This window comes from Arvicola amphibius, chromosome 8 (assembly GCF_903992535.2).
Source record: "Arvicola amphibius chromosome 8, mArvAmp1.2, whole genome shotgun sequence".
Classification (NCBI taxonomy): Eukaryota; Metazoa; Chordata; class Mammalia; order Rodentia; family Cricetidae; genus Arvicola; species Arvicola amphibius.
The window spans coordinates 33,349,246-33,370,440 of record NC_052054.1 but is presented as its reverse complement, the minus strand read 5'-3'; the positions used below and the strand labels follow the sequence as shown (position 1 = coordinate 33,370,440).

Genomic DNA, 21,195 nt, shown 5'->3' with positions numbered 1-21,195 from the left:
CTTGAAGGAGTTGTTTCTCACCCAGCAAGGGAGTCCCAGGGATGACTGAGACTATCTAGCCGGCAGGCAGCAAGAGCATTTACTTGCTGAGCTCCCCCACCTAAGTTCTTAAAAGTAGTTTAAAGATAGGCCAGTTTAATGTTTTGAGATAGGTTTTGCCCAACTGTCTTCTAAGAAATAACATACATCGGTATGTGAATATGGTTTCATCTCATAACCTTCCAACACTGGTTAAGACATACATTTTTTTGTCATATGGGTAAAAATGTTCCATTGACTTTAATTTTTCACCAATTTAGGCAATATAGTAAGGCCAAAGATTTTTGTTTATAGTTCACTTATTTTTACATGGTTTACCTGTGTAATCTTCATCCTGTTTTTTCGCTAGAAGTGTTTAAATTCTCTTAACAGTTCTTTAGAGTTCTTTCGAGACAGGGTTTCACTGTGGTTTTAGAACCTGTCCTGGAACTAGCTCTTGTAAACCAGGCTGGCCTCGAACTCAACAGAGATCCGCCTGCCTCTGCCTCCCGAGTGCTGGGATTAAAGACATGCGCCACCACCGCCCACCTTCTTTAGAGTTCTTAACTTTTTGAGAATATTAATCCTTTACTGTTGGTTATATTAAACATCATTTATCAACACTTTTCCTCCTTGATCCAACTAAAACAACTTTCAACTTTTAGGTAATACAAGTATTATGCTTTCTTTATAGATCACTGTTTGATATGTAATTCTTAACATATAGATTTTAAAGACTTAGCTCATTATCTCTCATATAAGATAAGTTTCTCTGAAATATAAAAGTAACAGCACCTCCAATGGTCAGTGTGAACATTAATTACAGATTACAATAACATGCTTGATAGAAGGAATGTTGACTGCTAGCAGTCATTTGCAGCAGACAGCCAACAGACCACAGAGATTCTGATTATACACATCTGAGGAGGTGCGCTTGATGATAACAACATGACGAAGAAAGACCCTGATATAAAACTGCATAGCACAGGATCACAGAGTGGTCACAGGGAAGGCTGTGGATGGCCAGGCTCACTTACCTTACTCTTCTCCTTCCTCTGCCAACTCTGTTTCTTTGTGCACTACCACCCTTGTGACCGACATATCCGGGTGCTGCTCTCTGGCTTCCCTGATGGCCTGAGCCAGCGCCTACCAGGATCAGAAGAACAGCAATCATGAGCTGAGTATTTGGTTCTGCCTAAAGATGGCAGAATACATGCACCTTCATCTACTAGACAAAAGGTTCAGCCAAACTGTTCTTGTGGTCTTCATTTACAATAACAGAATCGTTTAAATTGGATTCACTGATCATTTCAGAAAACGTCTGCCATTTTCTCTGCTTCCTGACTTTGCTGTGTACCTCTAAGGGTGATGCATATAGGAGAAACACACTGGCTTTGAAATCCAGGTTTGTACTCACTGTGGAATTAGGAGAATGTGGTTTTCCTCTGAGCTTTATAGAATTCTCACCTGGAAGCTTAGACTAATGATGAGGCAATACAGATCATTCTGAGGTTTGTTGTAAGAATTTAGGAAATGATGTCAACTAACAAGTACAGTGCCTCATCTATACAAATGGTAGTAACTACCACTTAACAGCTGGAAACTCTAAGACATGGGACCAGGTTTTCTAATCTTTGTCATCTAGGACTCAAAGTAACTGTCTGAATTTAAAAAGATTATACTAAAACACTGTAAGAAAAAATGCCCATAAACTTATAGGGGACAGAAATAAAGAACAATAATAACCATAAAAACAATCATTAAGAAGTACACTGTCTGACAGCAGGTCAAGACTTTGCACATGGGGAAGATCCAGAGTGTGACTAGACAGTTCCATGGTCTCTTCAAGGATGAGGCAGTAAGAAAAAAGACGAATACCTCTTTTTCAGAGAGCAAACTATGTAACATGCAAAGACTCTATTTTTAAGAGGGAGACATATCTTTCTTAATTATTGAGATTTTCATTTGTAAAGAAGTTCTGAAAGAAAAAAAATCCCACAGAAAAACAAAGTCTAGGAAAGAATTCTAAAAAAAAAATATATTCCTCTAAGATATGTATCACCTTATTATAAAAGGAAATTATGTATCTGAAAACAGTGAAGAGCAGTGTAACATTTCTTTTGCTCTGCTGTCTGCCTCTGGGAACAAACACATTACTGGATCATGTTACAGTTTTTCTCTGCTATAAAATTATGAAGTGTGGTGGTTTGAAGAAACAGCCCCCAATGGGAGTGAAACTATTAGGAGGTGTGGTCTTGTTTGAAGAAGTGTGTCACTGTTGGGGTGGGCTTTGAGGTCTCATATGCTCAAGCTATGCTCAGAGTGACTCAGTTCACCTCCTGCTGCCTGAAGACCAAAAATGTAGAACTGTTAGCTCTTTCTCCAATACCATGTCTGTCTACATACTGCCATGTCCCACCATGATAAACCTCTAAAACCCCAAGTAGCCCCAATTAAACGTTTTCCTCTATAAGAGTTGCTGTGGTCATGGTTTCTTTTCACAGCAACAGAAGCAAAGACATGGAGTATAGCCTGGAGCTTTTGTTCATTAAATCTAGGTAAAGCTACAGAGTAAACGAGAAGAGGACAAGCCATAATCAACACCCAGCACATATTAATTTATTGCTTGTATATGTATGGGTATTTTGCCTGCATGTATATCTGTGTACCATGTGTGTGCTGGTGTCCACAGAGGAGAGAACAGAGTGTAAGATCTCCTAGAACTGAAGTTACAGATGTTTGTGATTTATCAAATGAGTGCTGAAAAGCCTGAATCCTCTAGAAGAAGAGCCAGGGGCTCTTAATCACTGAGTCACCTCTTCAGTCTGTATCTTAAATTATGCTTGTAATTTCTTTCAATTGTATATCAGCTTAAGAAATTAAATGTAATAAAATGTTAATAAGATATTACTACAAAAATAATAAAGACCATGAGAAACATCATACTGCCAAATTGGTAGGAAAAAAGTGAACCTGGGTCTCAGTATAGTCAGGTTAGTCTTGAACTTCTTGGGTTCCTTCTATTTTAGTCTCCTAAGAGCTGACGTAGGACAACAGGCATGTAGCACCATACCAGGCTGAGAACTATTTTATTAGAAAGAAATATGCTAAGAATAAGTATAGTGTAGTTTTTTTTCCTTCCTGGAATGGAGCATCAAATTATGACCAGCAGAGAAAGAAGAGCTGCTGAGCTGGTTTCTATGGGAGTATGCCTATCAGACATATCAACGTGAGACATTTTTGTGTCTCCCTCAAATAAAGGAATCTTCCATTACTAAGAATTCTTTGAACAAAAGGAAGGAACTAGAAAAAATGGGAATGGTATCAGTCACTATATGACCAGCATCAGATTTTGTCAAGAGACCAATTTCTTCATTTAATGTACATAGTTCCAAGGATCCCTTTTTAAGGAGGAAGTGAGCCTATCAAGAGCATCTGGTGGTAACTATACAGATCAGACACCACTTAACCAGTGCTGAAGCATAAAAGAGTTGGTGTGCTCTCTCACATTAACTGTTCAGGATACTGAATCATCTTTTTAAAATAGAATTGTGTTATTTTAGGAACCACATGTTTCATATTTTATTTGCCTTTTACAAGCAATGCTACATAAACTTGAGTTTTCAAGGCAAACAGGTTAAAAGGTAAAACCTGAAGTATTGTAAAGCATGAAAAGGAAAAGTACTAAGACAATGATTGGAAAATACTCTTCTTGCCTAGAATACTGTAGGAATTTAATAAATACTTCTTGAGCAAGAATGTCAGGGGGGTAAGTAAGAGTCAGATATGCTCCACCTCAGAGTCAGGGAAGTCCAGACTCCCCACTGGGCAACAGCAAAAGCTCCCTCTGTATAGGAAAGCAGAGGTGTCAGTTCCAGACAGTTCTTCCATGTCAAGTGCGCTACTCAATTCCTAGGATTACCCCACTCTTAAGTTCATACTTAGCATCTGGGGCAATCTTTATCTCTAACCCTCAGAAATTAAAAACGCAACAAACCAACAGGCAAACAAATGGATCCCAAACATTATGAAACATGTAATCAGAATACCAGGCTTACAAAGGCCACAAAATTCCATCCTTTCTGGTCATACACAAAGCCTTTCTCAAGCAAGCAATTCTTATCTCTACTAGCGGCCCTCCTGGGCATAGTACCATGTTCAAAGCTGTGTGTCTATCATTTGTCCCTATTCGCCAAGAATAAGAAGAGGTCTGCTAAGCACTTCTTTTCCTTTTCTTAAAGTTGTGGAGAAAAATACCTTATTCTCCTTTTAAAAATTAATCAAAAAGAAAAACTAAGAAAGAAAGAAAAGGGAGGGAGGGAAGGAGGGAGGGAGGGAGGGAGGGAGGGAGGGAGGGAGGGAGGGAGGGAGGGAGGGAGGGAGGGAGGGAAGAAAAATAAATAAATAAAGCAGGCAGGGAGGGAGGGAAGGAGGCAGACAGACAGATACTCTTGTCATCACTTGTGGCTAGTCTAAGACCAAGCTTCCAGCATCCCCACTTCTTACCTACCTGCTTTATAACCAAGCACTGACCTATCTTAGAACTGAAACAAAGTTCTGGTTTTAAAAACAAAATAACAAAAAAATAGATTCAATATAAATTTTAATTTTGAAAGAAATATGAGATCTTTCTTTCTCTTTACAATCTCAAATTACCACAGGAAAAATACTTAGTGGTCACTAGTCTAACTTTTCTTATGTTATAAAATCACTTGAAAATGTTCACAACTAAGCATAAGAAACCTTGGTGGCTTGTTTGGGCACTGTCATTTACTGCCATTTGTTTTAAAGTATTTAACAACCTGTCTGTAAACCAGGCCAATGTGAATTCCTACTGGTCACCAGAAGTCCCCATTATCTTGCATGTTAACCCAGTGAAAGATAAACATTACTTTATGTTTTGTGCTGGTGTGTTTAGGAAAGCTCACAGGAAAGGCTGGGATGTGTCCTTCCACCATACTTTGGATGCATCAGGAGGTAACTAGACACAGATGGGACAGGCAAGGCCTTTACCTGATCATGATCAAGGGCTGCATCTCCTGTGATCACAATGCGTTTCTCAATTCTTGTTTCAGAGATTCCACCTTTCACAGTCTAGAGGTCACAAAAAAATTAGAAAAAGAAAATAATAACTAGAACTGACAACTTCTGACCATCTTAATACCAGAATCAGGCTCTGGGTGCTTTTTTGTGCTGTGCTTCTCAGTTCCACAGAGACCTACTGTTAAAGTGACAGTGTCCATGCATATCCTTTACTTGAAAGCAGTCCTTAAAATACCAAGATTCTGGTGAGATTAAAATAGAACAAATGCCATTTAAAAAATCTAAGTAATTCCATTCGGATAATCTATTACATTCCCTAAGTTTCTTCCCTATCAGTTGTCCAATTTTTTAAAAGAAGAGTAGAAAGAAGAAATAATTGGCACTTATAGAGTTATGAACATTTTAGATGTGTTTTTGATTTAGAAAATTGATACTATAGTTTTGATGCTTGGTTTCAGTCATACAAATTCATTTAATAAGACATTCATTTTAGTGAAATTACAAAAAGAACCCTTGCATCTGATTTAAAGAAAACAAATAATATTTTCATTAAAAGTCTGATCTGATGATTGCTTCCAAGTGTGGCTGTGCACATGGACACAGAACACGCTGCGCACTGGCTGTGTAGAAAGACTGGGGTGAAGGAGGCCCCGAATGAAGTGCCTCACAGAGGTACTGGTCAGGTGCGAGCTAAGAATGTCTGGGGCAGGCTGGAGAAGTAGAAGGCCAGAGATCCTCTGAGACCTTTGCAAAGAACACAGCCAATACCAAAGTTCCGAAAAAACACTCAGGTAACCTCTATCACCTTTACAACCCACACAGCGGCACTTATCTAAGAAATAAAGCTTATCACTAGCTCTATCACCTGAATATTTGATAAATTGAGTACCAACGTATCTATATTTTTAATTCACAAAATTTCTTACTATTTTTTGCTTATTATTTAAATTAGTCTTGAAACATGAAATGGAAAGGGTATAACATATATTTAAGACTACTAAAAGCACTAATCCAATGCGAAAATAAAAGCAAAATGAAATACTAGAAAATCAGACTTGAATTACACTGGAGTGCATCAGAATCAGCTGGAAGCTTTCCCAAGGGTTACAATAGGTCTGGAGTAAGTCATAACTTTCAGCCATCCAAGCCCCAGATGCAGCTGATGCTCTCAGGCCAAGGACTACATGGGCTATATATTACATGTTTAGAAAAGGTTTTGGGTAAAATGTCTTAAATCAACATACTAGAACTTTAAACAAATGAGAGACGTCTCACAATTTTATTAAAATATTTCTTCTGTCCATGTAGCTGTCTTAAATATAGCTAGTCATATTTTTACCCCCTTGTACTTTACAAAACTGTAATTTGGTTCAAAACACATTTGTTGTTGGAGCAATTTCTTGGATACTTTAAAGAAAGACATTTTAGTTCACTGTCACTGTCTGTGTATTACTCAGAAGTGTGTAAAGGAACAAAGGAATAATATAGAAAAGATCTGTTTGCCATGTACCATCCTCTCCCTAGGGTTCCCCTACATTGCTTTACCTTGGTGATGTGTGTGGTTGTCGTTGTTGACACGGACTCAGATGTGATGGTTTGTGCAGTCAGTAACGTGCCCGAATCACCACCAGCCCCGCCATCAATCTTTGGATAGTTGGAGGAAAAATACAAAGCAATGCTTAACTTCCATCATGTCAGAAAAGACCCCGCCCACTGAGTATGCATCTTCTAAGTCTCCACAGTTGGCAGGAGATGCAGGAGACGCTATCTGCCTCTCCTTTGCATGTTGGTAGTAGTGGTTCATGGTCCAGAAAGCAGCTGGCATTGAAAAGAGGAGCTGTGAAAAACAGTGAATGTACAGAAACAAACCCTGTGGCAGAAAGAGGAAGTAGAATGAAGTAAAGGTGAGACTGTAAGTCAAACAATAGTGAAGAGGATTTGTCTGGGGACATTTGTAGAAGCTAGAAAAAGGAACCCGAGAGCCAGGTGAAGATGTTTCCACAGTGACCAGAAGTACTGACTTTACTATTGTTTTTTAAGCACAGGTGGGTAAAAATAGGTAAATGTTTTCTCAGATTACTAGTAACAGAACCTGATGAGGACAAACTGAACTTAAATATTTGGTTATCTGCTTATCCCTAATAGATTTTGTAAAACTTACATAGTTCTTATAACGGTTGGCATCTCATGAGTATACATATATGAGTGTATATATTAATATTATGTAAGCGACTATATATACTCCATGTATGTCATATACACACAATATATATACATATATATATATATCTCACTGTATATATTTTAAAAGGAGCTGTTTTTATTTATTTGCTTTAACACTGGAAGAGGCAGAAGATTCTAGAGTTTATCATGAAAAATAACAAAGTAAATTAACAGCTAGGTTGCCTACGTTACGATCGCAAACCTATGTGCCTACTTTCTAACACAGCACAAAGAAATTCCTCTCGGACTGTCTCGGACACCTGAGCTGCTAAAGGTACTTACTTACCACAACACAGGCGTAAGAACAATATTCTCACAAACCTGCCCATGATAAGAAACCTGTTTGCTCTTATGCGGGATCTATGCGCACATATGGATAACATGCTTGAAACTGTTTTTTTCTAATTTCTTTTTTTAAATTGATTTCTATTGAGCTCTACATTTTTCTCTGCTCCCCTCCATGCCTTTCCCCTCCCCTTCAACCCTCTCCCAAGGTCCCCATGCTCCCAATTTACTCGGGAGATCTTGTCTTTTTCTACTTCCCATGTGTATTAGATCCATGTATGTCTCTCTTAGAGTCCTCACTGTTATCTACTTGTTTTTGAGACACACTGCATACATATACACATTCAGTCTCTTAAAAAAAAATACTTTAAGACCTGACATCTTTCACCTCAGTGCAATCCTACCAGAGAAAGGCAAACCACAGGTCCATTTTGAAATGATGAACCCACTTTCTTTGTGTGTATGTGTGCATACACGTGTTTGTGGAGGCCAGAGGACAATGTCAGGTGTCTTAGCAAATGTATAAAACCTATCACATCTAGTAAACGTTGCAAGGTCATTTCCTTCCCAAGAACGTACCCACAGATATGTACAACAAGGCAGAAGGGTCCTACAGTAACAGGATAGGGCTTGTGCTGCTTGTCTTAACTAATCATATGTATGGCTCCCTACGTAAGAACTAAGTCATCAATATTACTTACTCCTCCGCTCTAATTGAGGTTTTTCTTTCCCTAGGAACCAAAGACTGAACTCTGAGCCTCACACTACTAGAAGTGCTCTATCCCCAGTCCTTTGGAGGTCACCTATTTGCCTATAGCTCTCTGCCTAAACCTAAGACAGCAACAGAGCAGGTTACATTGCTGGAACAGCTACAAAGTTATGAAAAGCTATGTCAAATTCAGAAATGGAGAAGACTCTGTAGACAGAAGTATTTATACTAAGCAAAAAGGGAATTCAAACAGTCCAAATCTTGAGCTTTTGTACCTGTGGAGACTCATAAGTGATGGTTTTGGTCTCAGTTTGAACAATGGGGACTTCCTTGGTGGAGATTTCTGTCCTTTGTGAGGCATCAGAAATTGTTACCATCTCTGTTTTTACCACTGGTGGCTAAGGTGGAAAAGGAAGGGAAAGGTAAATTCTATGGTCATAAAGTAGAAGAGTTTAAAGGAACCTTCAAAAATAATTGTTAAAAAAAAAAAAACCCAAACACACACTCATGCATGAAAAGAGGAAAAGGAAAATAACCTTAAAAAAAAAAAAGAGATACAACCTAAAAGATAGAAAAGACAAATTCTCCTTCAGTTATATCTCCTACGTGTGTGTGTGTGTGTGTGTGTGTGTGTAAGGTCAAACAATGACCCCCTAAATTGCGTCATTCTTCAACTGTGACAGACCTATACCACTACACTGATACATGTATACTTTACTTCGGGGAAAAAAATGTTAAAACTGAAAGATAATAGAATACACTAAAGGTAACCATCTCTATTTCTCCTGAACTTTACAGAAAGGGTATTTTCAAGTATGATTATTTTCAATGACTCTCACCTGAAAGTTTGCTTTCTTCTGTACTAAGTACAATACAATGTTATGACTAAAATTAGTCCACCGGTGGTGCAATAAGTGCTCTGAAAGATTTTACACATGCAGAGAGGTTCAATTATCTGTTAACCCTGCTGAGCATACATGCTTAAGTATACCAGACTATAGCGCTACCAAATATTTTAACACTTCCTTTGAGAGAAAGCCCCAACAGGTGTAATTATTTAAATGGAAAAGGTAGTTCAAAGTGTTCAAAAGACTCTTGAGAGGCCTTCTCTGAAGTAAAATATGAAATTTTAAAGCAACCTATTTACTCCAAAACAAAGCCAATTAAAGACTGCCCACTCTCCATCAGAGAGCAAAGGCTGATAAATCCCGATATTGTGGGTTTCTGGAATCAAGAGACATTCCTGTGTAAATTATCATGTGAAAGACATTGCTCCTAATGATCCAGACAAAATCTGAGAGGAATATGCAAGGTTCACTTTCTTGAAAATAAAAGACGTAACTAATATAAAACAATCTACAAAATAATCAATTTGCAAATCATCCAGGACTGATGTAAGAACCAGAAAAGAGTACACTTCTGCTGAATGTTTAGTCCTTGATGTCAAGAAGGAAAGGCTCTCAACCAAACCACACTCTCCCTGGACTCTAAAGACAGGAACCACAGTGGCATTCAAGAACTAATGTCCTTACCACTGTCAGAAACCACCTCACAGTTCTAAGAAAAATTAAGAAAATGGTCCAGAAAGTCAAACCCAATCATTACAACAGGAACACATGCACTTAAACCCACCAACTTCCAACAGAACACACCACATAAGCCAATGAAAAAAGGCATGTGATTGAGGAAGTAGTGCAAAGAAAGACAAAAAAAGCACCCAAAACATGCAAAGAAAAACTGAAATGGAAATGAGAAGGAGAAGAGATGTGGTTGTGGAAGTTTACCCTACAGGCAATCCAGCTGCAGCAAGGAGCTAGAAACTGTGACCTGAGCTGCAGAAGATCTACAGAGCAGTGCTTTCCCCTTCTTCCAGACAGAAAAATCAGATTCTTGCTGAAAAAGTCGAAGGAGAATTAGGGGAAAGGTGAAGAAAGGCAGGCATTCCCCCTGAGAAAGAGCGCTAGAGTTTAGCTCATGCTTGAAGGCTCCCATTTACCTCTGAACAACAAATAATTTCTGGTAAAACATCAATGTCAACATGGGGCACCTCTCCGTTAACTGTGTGTTGCTCTTCCTCGGTCTCTTCTCTTATGTCTTGCTTAATAGTGCCTCCGTGTACACTCTTCTCTCCAGGCAACTTTTGGGCAACTACAGCTTCCTGGGCCTCTGTGTCTAGTGGGAGTATACTGGCCTCTGCTTGTCTGTCTGGGATGGCTTCGGGCATTGCTGCCTCCCTCTCTACCTTGACTGCTTGGCCGGGCTCTTCCTCCATCTCGTCATACTCCTGTTCTTCCCTTATGGTGCCCTCGGTCACTCGGTGGTGGGGCTGGTACTCTCCCACATCTCCCTCCTCACTCTCGCTGCTGCTGCTGCTGCTGCTCTCAGAAGACAGGGAGGTGGAGTCTTTTTGTGTCATGGGCTCCACCTTACGAGTCTCCCCAGGACCACTCCCAGCTGACATCTCTTTACCATTCATTTCTTCTGTGGTTACTCTTTCGTCTTTCCCAACCTCTGCCCGTTTCTTCTCCTCCACTACATTCAGAGTCTCATGTGAACTCTGTACAAAAAAAAAGTGGATGAGGGAAAACAAAAAAATATATGAATAAACAAAAACAGTGGAAACCCAAATTAACTGATGGCAGATTCATGTCATGAAGAAACACAAAGATGACCATGATGGTGACTGAAAGGGAAGCAGGGCAACATGAGGCGGATGAGAGGGGTTAGCGTGGCATTAACATGGAAGAGGGGGAACCTTAACAGCGTCCCTGGCTCCAGTGCAAGGCCTTTCCGATGCAGGAGCGCGAGTCTGGAAACAAAAAGCAACCAGGGACACAAATCAGTATCGTTTACCTCAACAAGCACTGAGACAGACATGTGACGATGCAAACACAGAATAGCGACCCTACTGAAACCTGTGCTCAAGGTCACAGAGGACAACAGATAAATGGTACACCACTTACAAAAAAAAAAAAAAAAAAAAAAGGCAAAAGCAGCCAGTATTCTTGAAAAGAAATTAAGAAATTAAAATATGTGATTATACCTAAGCTTCCTAATCCGCTTAAAGGATAAATTTTAAATCTGTTCCTTAGGGGGTGGCCTAGGGGGAAGCAGGGGGCAGAACTGTGGATGGAATGTAAAATGAAATTTAAAAAAAGCTTAAAAAAATCAACAAAAACAACAAAAAAATTCTGTTCCTCAAACACTTTAGTCTGAATCTAGAACATTGGCTGGGACCCTAAGTGTAGCATCAAGGATCTCTTTCCTTTTTTCTCCCCCTGGATCAGGGGTGCTTATTAAAAAAATAGCTTGGCAGCCAGGCAGTGATGACACACACCTTTAATGCCTGCAAGGGGGAGGCAGAGGCAGGCGGATCTCTGTGAGTTTGACCAGCCTGGACCACAGAGAGAGTCACAGGACAGTGAGAGCTGTCACACAGAGAAACCCTTTTCTTGGGGTTAAAAAAATAAAAAGCTCAGATCGGCAAAATCATATTCGGTTTCAAAAGGCTATTAATATTAAAACATTCATTCCAGACAATTATTAACATCTCAATTTGCAATACAGAAATAGTTGGGTGGGTGTCAACATTCGCCTCACACGCTTTCCCTTAGAATTTAGTTCATTCACTATTACCCGATACTGGAAATGGGTCAAGCTTACTACTGAAGACCATCATCCCAAACCCTGTGGACACCTATTTCTTAGCAGCACATTAATTCTATCTGATTAATATGGTAGCTAACCGTTCTATCTAATACCTGTAATACCTGCACACTGAATATAGGAGTAACACTACTATACTGCAGTATTAACCAGGGTAGAGTTCTTTTAGGAGTTTCTAAAGCGTCATAGCGCCTTACACTTGCACAAATGAAGCGGAGCAACCAGTTTGCATCCTCATGACACCACCAGTAACAGAACTGAAAAGTAATTCCGCTCCAGGCAGCAGTGCTGTTTACTCAAGGGGTCACCACACGAATGCAGGAGGACACTGCTATACTCAGATGTGTCCTAATGGATACCAGGTACTTCATGGGTCCCGGCAACACGGACACACAGATCTAAATGATACAATTCTCAGCGGTACCTACAAATACATGCCACAGGCACTCTAACCTGTTATTCTGAAATGTATGGTAATTTTATGTTTGAGTTGCTCAAAAGTCATACCATGTAAGCATGTGATTAACAAAATAAGAAAATCATCTTTCCAGTTTTAATGAAAACCCAGGAGTTTCAGATAGAAAACCATGAGTCTACTTTTATAAACAAGTAACATTTAACTACAAACTGCTTCACAGAAGAAGATACCTAGCTCTCAGAGCATTTCTAAGGCAGGTGTTTCAGGCTTATTACAGGCCAGCATATAACTGTTATTACTTTACTTAGCCTCAAATGGCTAGACAGGTTTAACTCAAGTTTAGGGAATTCCAGACGGGCACCCAAACACAATTAGCTCAGGAAGTCTGGCAGTCACGTGTATGGTGTTTTGAAAACTAGACCGCCAGAAGATTCCTGAAATTTGGGTTCCGAGAACTCGAGCTCCACAAAGCACTTAGCTAGCTTCCACTTGGCCGACACTTCCCTTTGCTTAATAACTCCAGATCTGGGCCTCAGTGGCTTAAAAAGTTTTCTAAATTTAGTCAGTTTTTGTTTTGGTTTGATTTTTAACAAAAATTAAATAGGAAAAAATTATTCAATATAAATGTACTTCTTTATGTTCAAATCTACTGTTTATTGAATGTTTCTCCCATGCAGTAATTTCACTAGTAAATAGGGAAAGCTACCTAAATAGGAGAGAGAGAGAGAGAGAGAGAGAGAGAGAGAGAGAGAGAGAGAGAGAGAGAGAGAGAGAGAGAGAGAGAGAAAGAAAGTCTCTCAAGTGGCTTTTAGTAGCAGGGGAAACAAAGCAAAATGCACCTCAGGCAAGCGTGAGAAGGGCACAGAAGAAAGCGTTTCTCTAGGTGCATTAGAGTTCACAGCACCCTCTGCTGTCCAAGTGGTGGCTGAAGGGAAGGAGGCTTTCATACTATGAGAAAAGCCCTTTCCACTAAACAAAATTGATGTTATCTCCTCTTCTAGGCTCTAGAGGTCAGAAAAGGAAGAGCAGAGTCAGCAATGCATCAGGACAGACGTCAGTGACCTACTAAGAGAAAGGAAAGGTTACACAAGAAAGTAACAGAACAGCATACGATGAAGGAAAAGCTAGAATTCTGAAGATAGGAGCAGGCTTGTATGAAAGTTGGCCCGAATGCCAGCTTTTGCAACTTGTCTGAGAATCTCTGGAAGCTACAGAAGTCATCTCCAAGGCATTCATCACTGAAATGTAGCAAGGCATACCCCGAACCCGTCAAACACTGACTTCTGAGGTAGCTCCTTGGCCTCATCTTTTCTGGCAGAGAATGATCCCTCCAGCAGCCCTTACATTAGAAATGCTTCTTTGCTATGCTGGATCCACTCTGCACTTCTGACTCAGCCCACTTAATAAAGCATATTTGTGCAATGCCCTTTCTTGACAGACTGGGGTGTGGGACGACACAAACACAGGCAGTTTAAAAAAAACTTAAGATAATCTCAGAACTGAAAACTCAGTACTCAGTGAGCAATAAACAGAACATCTGTCTGAAAATCTATTAAGGCAGATATATTAATTTTCACATATCTATTCCTTAAACAACGCTTCCTAGTCAGCTGTGGGAACCCTAGAAACTTGGAATGACACAAAAAATGAGCACCCCTCCCAGCCCTGCCATGTGTAACTTTGAGAATTCTTAATAAACCACATTCTCCAGACTTTATAAACGTATAGCACATACAAAGTGTTCTTCAGACCTTGACCTAAGAAGGATGGAGTGGGAGGGTGGGCTGGGTAAGTTCTTAAAATTTCCAGCAGAAAAAAAAGGTTCTGATCTTTATTTATAAAAATTGTAGAATTTTAGCACTGGTGGAGCACAGCTTTAGTCCCAGCACTCGGGAGGCAGAGGCAGGCCAGGCGTATTTCTCTGAGTTCGAGGCCACCCTGGTCTACAGAGCAAGTTCCAAGACAGCCAAGGCTACACAAAGAAACCCTGTCTCAAAACAAAGCCAAACCAAGGGGGCGGAGCATTGTGGAATTTAAGTATTTTGCACTGAGTTAATCAAATATATTCAAAAGTATTTTACTGACTGGAAAAGTCACTCATGTAGTGTTTGTCCTACATGTTCAATAGCCTGGAATCAACCTTTAATATTACATCTTCCAAAAGATCTTAAGATTACAGAGTAGATAATCTCTCAAAGATTCACAAAAGAATACAAATCATCCTAAGTCTCATAATACATGAGAGGGCAGACAATAGTTACTTATTACCCATTAACTAAAAATTCTTTGGTTTCCAATTTTCTGTTCTACGTTCCAAAATTATTCATGATCAAACCAAAGCTATTTTTGAAAATTCAATCTATTTAATTTTTAAATAAGACACTTATCACAAAAAAGAAAGAAAAACCATCTAGGGGTTAAAGAAGATGAAATGGTTCAGCAGTTAAGAATACTTGCTCTTGCAGAGGACCCAGGTTCGATTCCCAGCACCCACACAGTGATTCACAAACTACTGGACCTGGATTTGATGCCCTCTTCTAACTTCTGTGGGCACTAAGCACATATGAGATACATAGACATATATGTAGGCAAAACACTCAAATGTAAAATGAACAAATCTTTAAAAAAGAACTTTAAGAAAAAAAAGAGGGCCGGGCGGTGGTGGCGCACACCTTTAATCCCCGCACTCGGGAGGCAGAGGCAGGCGGATCTCTGAGTTCAAGGCCAGCCTGGTCTACAAGAGCTAGTTCCAGAGTTCCAGGACAGGCTCTAGAAACTACAGGGAAACCCTGTCTCGAAAAACCAAAAAAAAAAAAAAAAAAAAAAATTGAGACTCACTATAGGAATTTGGAAACTTTAGGCAGATACTTGCACGTATTTTTTCTACTTTTCCATAATGGTTATTAGCCAAAGACAAATAAGGAACCCTAGAAAATCAAAAGGGAAAAGAAGACATAATAAAGATAGAAATTAAAATAGTATTCAACTCGAGTAAAAGCACGAGCAGGCTGGGTGCATGCTTCCAATAGTTGTATGCTATCTCGAGAGAAAAACAGTGTAAGCAGATGGCCAATAAAAGCTTCATGGGTGAAAAGTCAACAGGATAACAAAGGACATATATTATATATAGTATATATCTTCCACATCAGAGAATGCATATAAGTCCCACTAGGAGCTTTTCCTGATTAATGTTGCATAACTTCACTTTAACCTCTTAAAAGTTATTTTATGCTGTACATCCTTAAAACACGAGATCCAGAAAATCATAGTCTTAAACATCTATACCAAAATTCTACTTAACATTTCTAAAAGCCCTTATTCAAAGGATAGCAGCTGACGTAGGTTCTATGCATTCTGATGAATATTTCCCTGTATTTAAGCTCATGTCATTTAGTCATTTGGGGTCCTGAAACCAGTTCCTACTTCAGCAGCTGCATGTGCTCTTCCTTCAGTAAGGATACGTTTTCTGCATACTTTCTTTGAGACAGGGTTTCTCTGTGTAGCCCTGGCTGTACCGGAACTTGCTTTCTAGCCCAGATTGGCCTCAAACTCACAGAGATCCACCTACCTCTGCCTCACAAGTGCTGGGATTAAAGGTGTGTGCTACCATTTCCCAGCTTTGGTTTATTTTCTTATCATTAAGAACTTGCTTTAAATGCCACCTCTTCCTGACCCTTCCAACACAACATGTTTCACCTTTTGAAGATTCTTAGTATGTAAAAATCTCTAATCATTAATGAACAAGCCTGCTGTCTACCCTGCCCCCTTCTCACAGAGCCTAACACAGCACACTGCTGCCACCTCCAGTCGGATCTTGGTGGAACTGGCATTCCTAGCCTCAAGTTTGGGGGTCCAGGCCTTGGGGTCCCTCACTTACTTGCCTTGTGCGCCACCCTCGTGAACATCTCCTCTTCTAAACTCTCCAAACTAATTAGCTGGCTAAGCAACCTCAGCAGAAGAGTAGAGTGGAAATGAAATAGAAAGCTTTTGTCCTCACTCATGACAGGCATTTCAAGGGCACAAAGAGAAAGAAATTACTATGGTACAGCTACATCTTTTTTGTTACACTAAAAATCTTAAAAATGAAAATTCAAAAGCTTCCCATATGTGATTAGTAAGTCATGAACCAAAACACATGTAATATATCTTAACGATACCACCATGTGCCTAAGTGGCTAGTTTCCCAACCATAGGCCACATAGATCAAATGACGGATCATGTACTACCTAGAAGAAATGACATTCCTGTACTTCCTTATTCTCAAATTGCATGTAAGGTAGTGACTGAAATAGTGATTTTTCTTCCCAAGTTCCTAGACCCCTAATACAAAGGAGCCTAACTTTTTAAACATTCAACTACTATTTGAAAATTAGATTGACACATTAAAAAAGTATCTCTGGCTGTGAGTAGCAATGCATGGGGGAGGGGAGCAAAAGCAGATCCAATGATGCAAGGTGAACACCTTGGCCGCCTGAGCTTCCTCTTCAACTGTCCGTGGAGCCGCCATCAGGTACTTCTCCTTCATGGTTAGAATATCCTTGAAAAGATGGTCTCCTCTTCTCTATTGTTTTAAACAATGACATAATCAACAAAAGACACATACATTACACCTACAGCAACACAAACGCAAAAGGACGGTGTGGGTCAGTGAAGCGAACAGACAGAGTCGTACAGAGGAAAGCTGCTCCTTCCTAGGTCAGCAGCTGCCGTTTCTTCACTTCCAGACTAGCCTCCTAAAACTACTGGTTTTTCAGAAAATCTGTAAATGCTGGTTTCCTCCTTTGCAATCCCCAGCATAAAGAGAATGTAATCTCTCCATTTGACAGGCTGCATTTTTCGGTTCAGAAATGACTTGTGCTCACTAGTTCTTAAAGCACTACCCTTTGCTCAGTGCCGCAAACTTGGAAACTTAATACTGCCAGGAGCTTTGCTCTGAGGCACGGTGAGTAAACCAACATCAGAATGTCTAAATCAAACATCTATAACTAGGCAAAACACACTACATAATGAAATGGAAATAATAAAATTTTAATGCAACATTTTTTGTACAGCTTTCCACAGTGCAGAGTACACTGTTGTCAGTCTCCTCAAGAGGGACATGCTCATGAACTTCCTGTTCAACCACAGCATCAGAAAGGAGGAAACAATGAAATGAATGCAGAGATATTCGAAGAGTGTATCCTACAGGCAATACTTGAAGGTGAAAAGCAGACGGTGAAAAGAAATAAGAATGGGTGCGAGTTCCACTAGTGTCTATAAAGTTTTGAAACATGACTGTTTACCATTGCCAGGAAGTTTCATAAATGCACTGTTATATAATATTTCATAATATATAATGTTTTGCAACTTTTCAACAGAGCCCATCAATCTTCAAAGGTAAATCTTAAGTCATTATCTTCAGAGTAATGACCTTAAACCAATCTACATATATGCTCTACATTCTTTTATCAACGAAATGTAGTATTACATTAGTTTCCAAATTGTCCTAAATAACAATTCCATGCTACTAATTTACCTGAATGCAACAATAAAATTACTCTGAAAATATTCCAAAATTACTTTGGAATTCATAAAATTTACCTAAGAATTAGGCCAATGGATATTACATTGTTAATACTTAGTATTTTAAAAAAATGTTAGCAATACAAAAGAATTTATGTGGGAACATTTTCTGACTTCTGAGAATCGACAGACAAGATGAACAACTCAGTGCAACACGAACCAACAAACAGCTAGTGACATACCCCTTGTGTCTGTAGGGACAGAGGTGTGATACGTCGTTTTTCCCATTCGTTAGGGCGCGGCTCGGGTGTAGACTCCATAAAATTGCGCTTGAGCTCACTAATGCTAGCCTGGTGTTTCAGTATGTCCTCCTGGGCCTTATCCAGGTCCTAGCAACATGTAACATGACAAAGGGGATCCAGAACGGAAAAAAACCCCAGCAGGGCAAAAATAGAACCAAAAAATAAGATAAGTAAACTTATTATTCAAAAACATAATAAAGCAAGAAAATGCCGAGTCTCAAAAGCCATATTATCACCTGTGGATAGCCCTGAGTTCATAAAAATTTGAAAATGAGGCCACTGAATTATTTTACTTATATTTGAATGATTTTAATGTCTTCTCTATTTGGGATTTTAAATTATCCCTATTAGAAGGGAACCATGGGACTGACCATAATGGCTAACAATCTTTTTTATATACTTGGAATTAAACAGCAGCCTATGACTTTGTTCCCACAAATTTACCTTTGTGATAAAGGTTATTAACTATATTGTACTCTGTGAATATAGCAAAAAAAAGAAGGTTAAACATAGAAGCACACACTTGGCCTGTCCAGGACCATCAACAGAAGTAGAAAAACCAAGGGGTGGCTTTGTCAGGAACCCCTAGTAGTGGCTTCTAATTCTCGAGGAATAAAATAACTGCTTCCAGAGGCTTTTTATGCTTAGTCTCTCTTTAAATAAACCACATATTGGTCTCATGTAATGCCAAGAACAAAGGATAAACCCAGCCACCTCATGAAACATGTGGTCTCTTTACAAAGATGAAAAAAATCTATTGGTCCTATTTTCACTGGCCTAGGCCCTGACAAAAGTATCCAGCATATTTAAAAGAAAAAAAGAAGAAAAAACTGGCTCTGGTAAGAAGTACATATGTAATCAATGTTCAGGAATTGGAATTAACAGGATTTTAAATGTTTTCTTATACTTCAAAAAAATCACAGGCTGCCTGTAGATTCTAGCCCCACTCCCAAAGGCAGGTCATGCATCTGATAAAATTAGGTAATCCACAGTCATGCACAAGCATAGTAGCTCACAATGAGCTTCTATAGCCATTTGCAAAAACTCACGAAAACCTGAAACTTTTGCATGGCGTGGAGAAACGACTGGCTTGAGATCAGGCACATTTCTTGCATTTGTTCACAGCAATGTTACTTATTATACTTTACAGCATTTTAGTAAGTTAAGCAAAAATACATTTTAGCAGTTATCAAAGCTGCCAAAAGCAACCTAACAGATTAGTCAGATTCCCAAGACCTGCAGGTCTCCACTAAACACACTGCACACAGCACCTTAGCATGTCCTACTCTGACATGGGAACACACTTTATAACTCCAATTTCTCATCTATCTATCTATCTATCTATCTATCTATCTATCTATCTATCTATCTATCTATCTATCTATCTATCTCTCCTTTGCCTTCCACCCTCTCTCCTCTGTTCTTCCCTTCTACTCAGAACAATTCTATTAATTAGTATATTCTCAAGAAGAATCATTTAAATGGGCCACATACCTTATCACATGATTGTACAGAGGTCAAAAAGGGGGTGAAGTCATAGATTGAGTCAAATGAATGAGCCAATGTCAAATAAAAAAATGTACTTATTCTGTGTAAAGTATATTAAAAATGGGTTCATCTTACTTCAGACTCTATAACTTAAATGTGACCTACTAGGGAAATAGGCTTACTTAGTAAAGAATAAACCTTACTTAAATACAGAGAGCTTTTCTCTCCAGCTGTCACTTTGCAAACTTGAAATAGACATATCCCTACCTACACCACCTAAGAACCAAGCTGGACTGGTCGCATGCACTCCCAAGTTCGAGAACCCCATGCATTGCATGCACTGTGCTGGAAGAACGGCCAGGCAGCCTGTGCGTGACCTCCCGTCCACAGCACCCTGGCAGCCAGAGGACAGAGTGCAGCGGTTCTTAGATCATACAAACCTCCAACATTAAATTGCTATGTCTGACATAAATATTATCCCCTTCTACTCTCAAGGTATTTTTCTGTGAAATTAAATCACACACAGGGGGAAAAGCAAATAAACATAAGTGTATCAATCAGCAAGTACCAGAAACAACCCAGAGTTCTATAATCTAAGGCTTTAAAATAAAAGAGAATAAAAGATCTTAAAAGCTACAACAAATAAAATTCAAGATAAACCCCGAAAGTACATTCCACCACCCTCTCCCACCCCATCCCCAGCCCCCCAACAAAAGGAACTGCAGGCAACAGGCATTTCTTATTTCACATAAGGGAAAACAGCCACCTCCTGCAGGTATGTTTCCAGTCTTCCATCTTCCCCTGCAAAGTCACACAGCACACAGGCAGAAAGAAGGGGCTCCTTGGGAGGGCTCCACCAGCAAGGCAGAGAGAGATGCTGTGTCCAAACTTAATGGTGCAGCAGCAGTACCAGCCTTTCCTCCTGACCCTCAGGAGACGCTACTAATAAGTCAATGAGCTCTTTCTTCACCTACAGTGTTGCACAGATGATGGAAATGATCCTTTGCAAGGGTGGAATGGAGAATGGAAGCTTCACTCTTTCTCAGTCCCTAGGTTATGCTCTACTTTTAAGAATTTTCCTTTTTTTAAGCAGGAATAAAAATTAAAATATGAGATTGCAAAGATGGCAAAAGCCAAGTAGCAATGCAACAATGTACAGAGAGAGATGTCAAATTTGTCTTCCGCTTTACACAGGTTACAGATTTTACATCATTATACGCTGTCCCACCAGTTTTTAAATAGAGGTTTTCTTGGGGCAAAATTAGCCGATTAGTTTTTTCATATTAAAATGTGTATTTGCAAATAATCTTTAAAATATAGCCACTTCTTTCCATAAAATTTTTATACAATAGTATTCTGCTGTTGGACATTTCTCAATATTTAATGGGAAATATCTAAAGACCCCAAAGAATTAATTTGAACGCTTAAGACTAAGTAGTACTGAGTAAATATTGATAGCAGAAAACTAATGGTAAAAACAAAAACACTAGCACAAAAGGAAAATCAGCTTTCCAGGATAATCCACCCACATGCCCCTCTCC

The 21,195-nt window shown here is 39.3% G+C and overlaps 1 protein-coding gene across 13 annotated transcripts in view; it reads right to left on the bottom strand.

Annotated features, from left to right (window-relative positions):
• Epb41l2 (erythrocyte membrane protein band 4.1 like 2) overlaps positions 1-21,195 on the bottom strand; it is a 176,504-nt gene that overhangs the window by 6,539 nt on the left and 148,770 nt on the right. For 3 of the 13 annotated variants that reach the window (XM_038338552.1, XM_038338550.1, XM_038338551.1), the window contains 9 exons: positions 20,095-20,157; positions 18,107-18,253; positions 16,825-16,923; positions 11,034-11,087; positions 10,275-10,835; positions 8,554-8,676; positions 6,607-6,705; positions 5,032-5,112; positions 1,056-1,164 (listed from right to left, as the gene is read on the bottom strand). In XM_038338552.1, coding sequence (XP_038194480.1) covers positions 1,057-1,164; positions 5,032-5,112; positions 6,607-6,705; positions 8,554-8,676; positions 10,275-10,835; positions 11,034-11,087; positions 16,825-16,923; positions 18,107-18,253; positions 20,095-20,157 — 1,335 coding nt within the window. In that variant the 3' untranslated portion in view covers position 1,056. The remainder of the gene's footprint in view (positions 1-1,055; positions 1,165-5,031; positions 5,113-6,606; positions 6,706-8,553; positions 8,677-10,274; positions 10,836-11,033; positions 11,088-16,824; positions 16,924-18,106; positions 18,254-20,094; positions 20,158-21,195) is intronic. The other 10 variants (XM_038338559.1, XM_038338556.1, XM_038338562.1 and 7 more) reach the window with 10 other exon arrangements.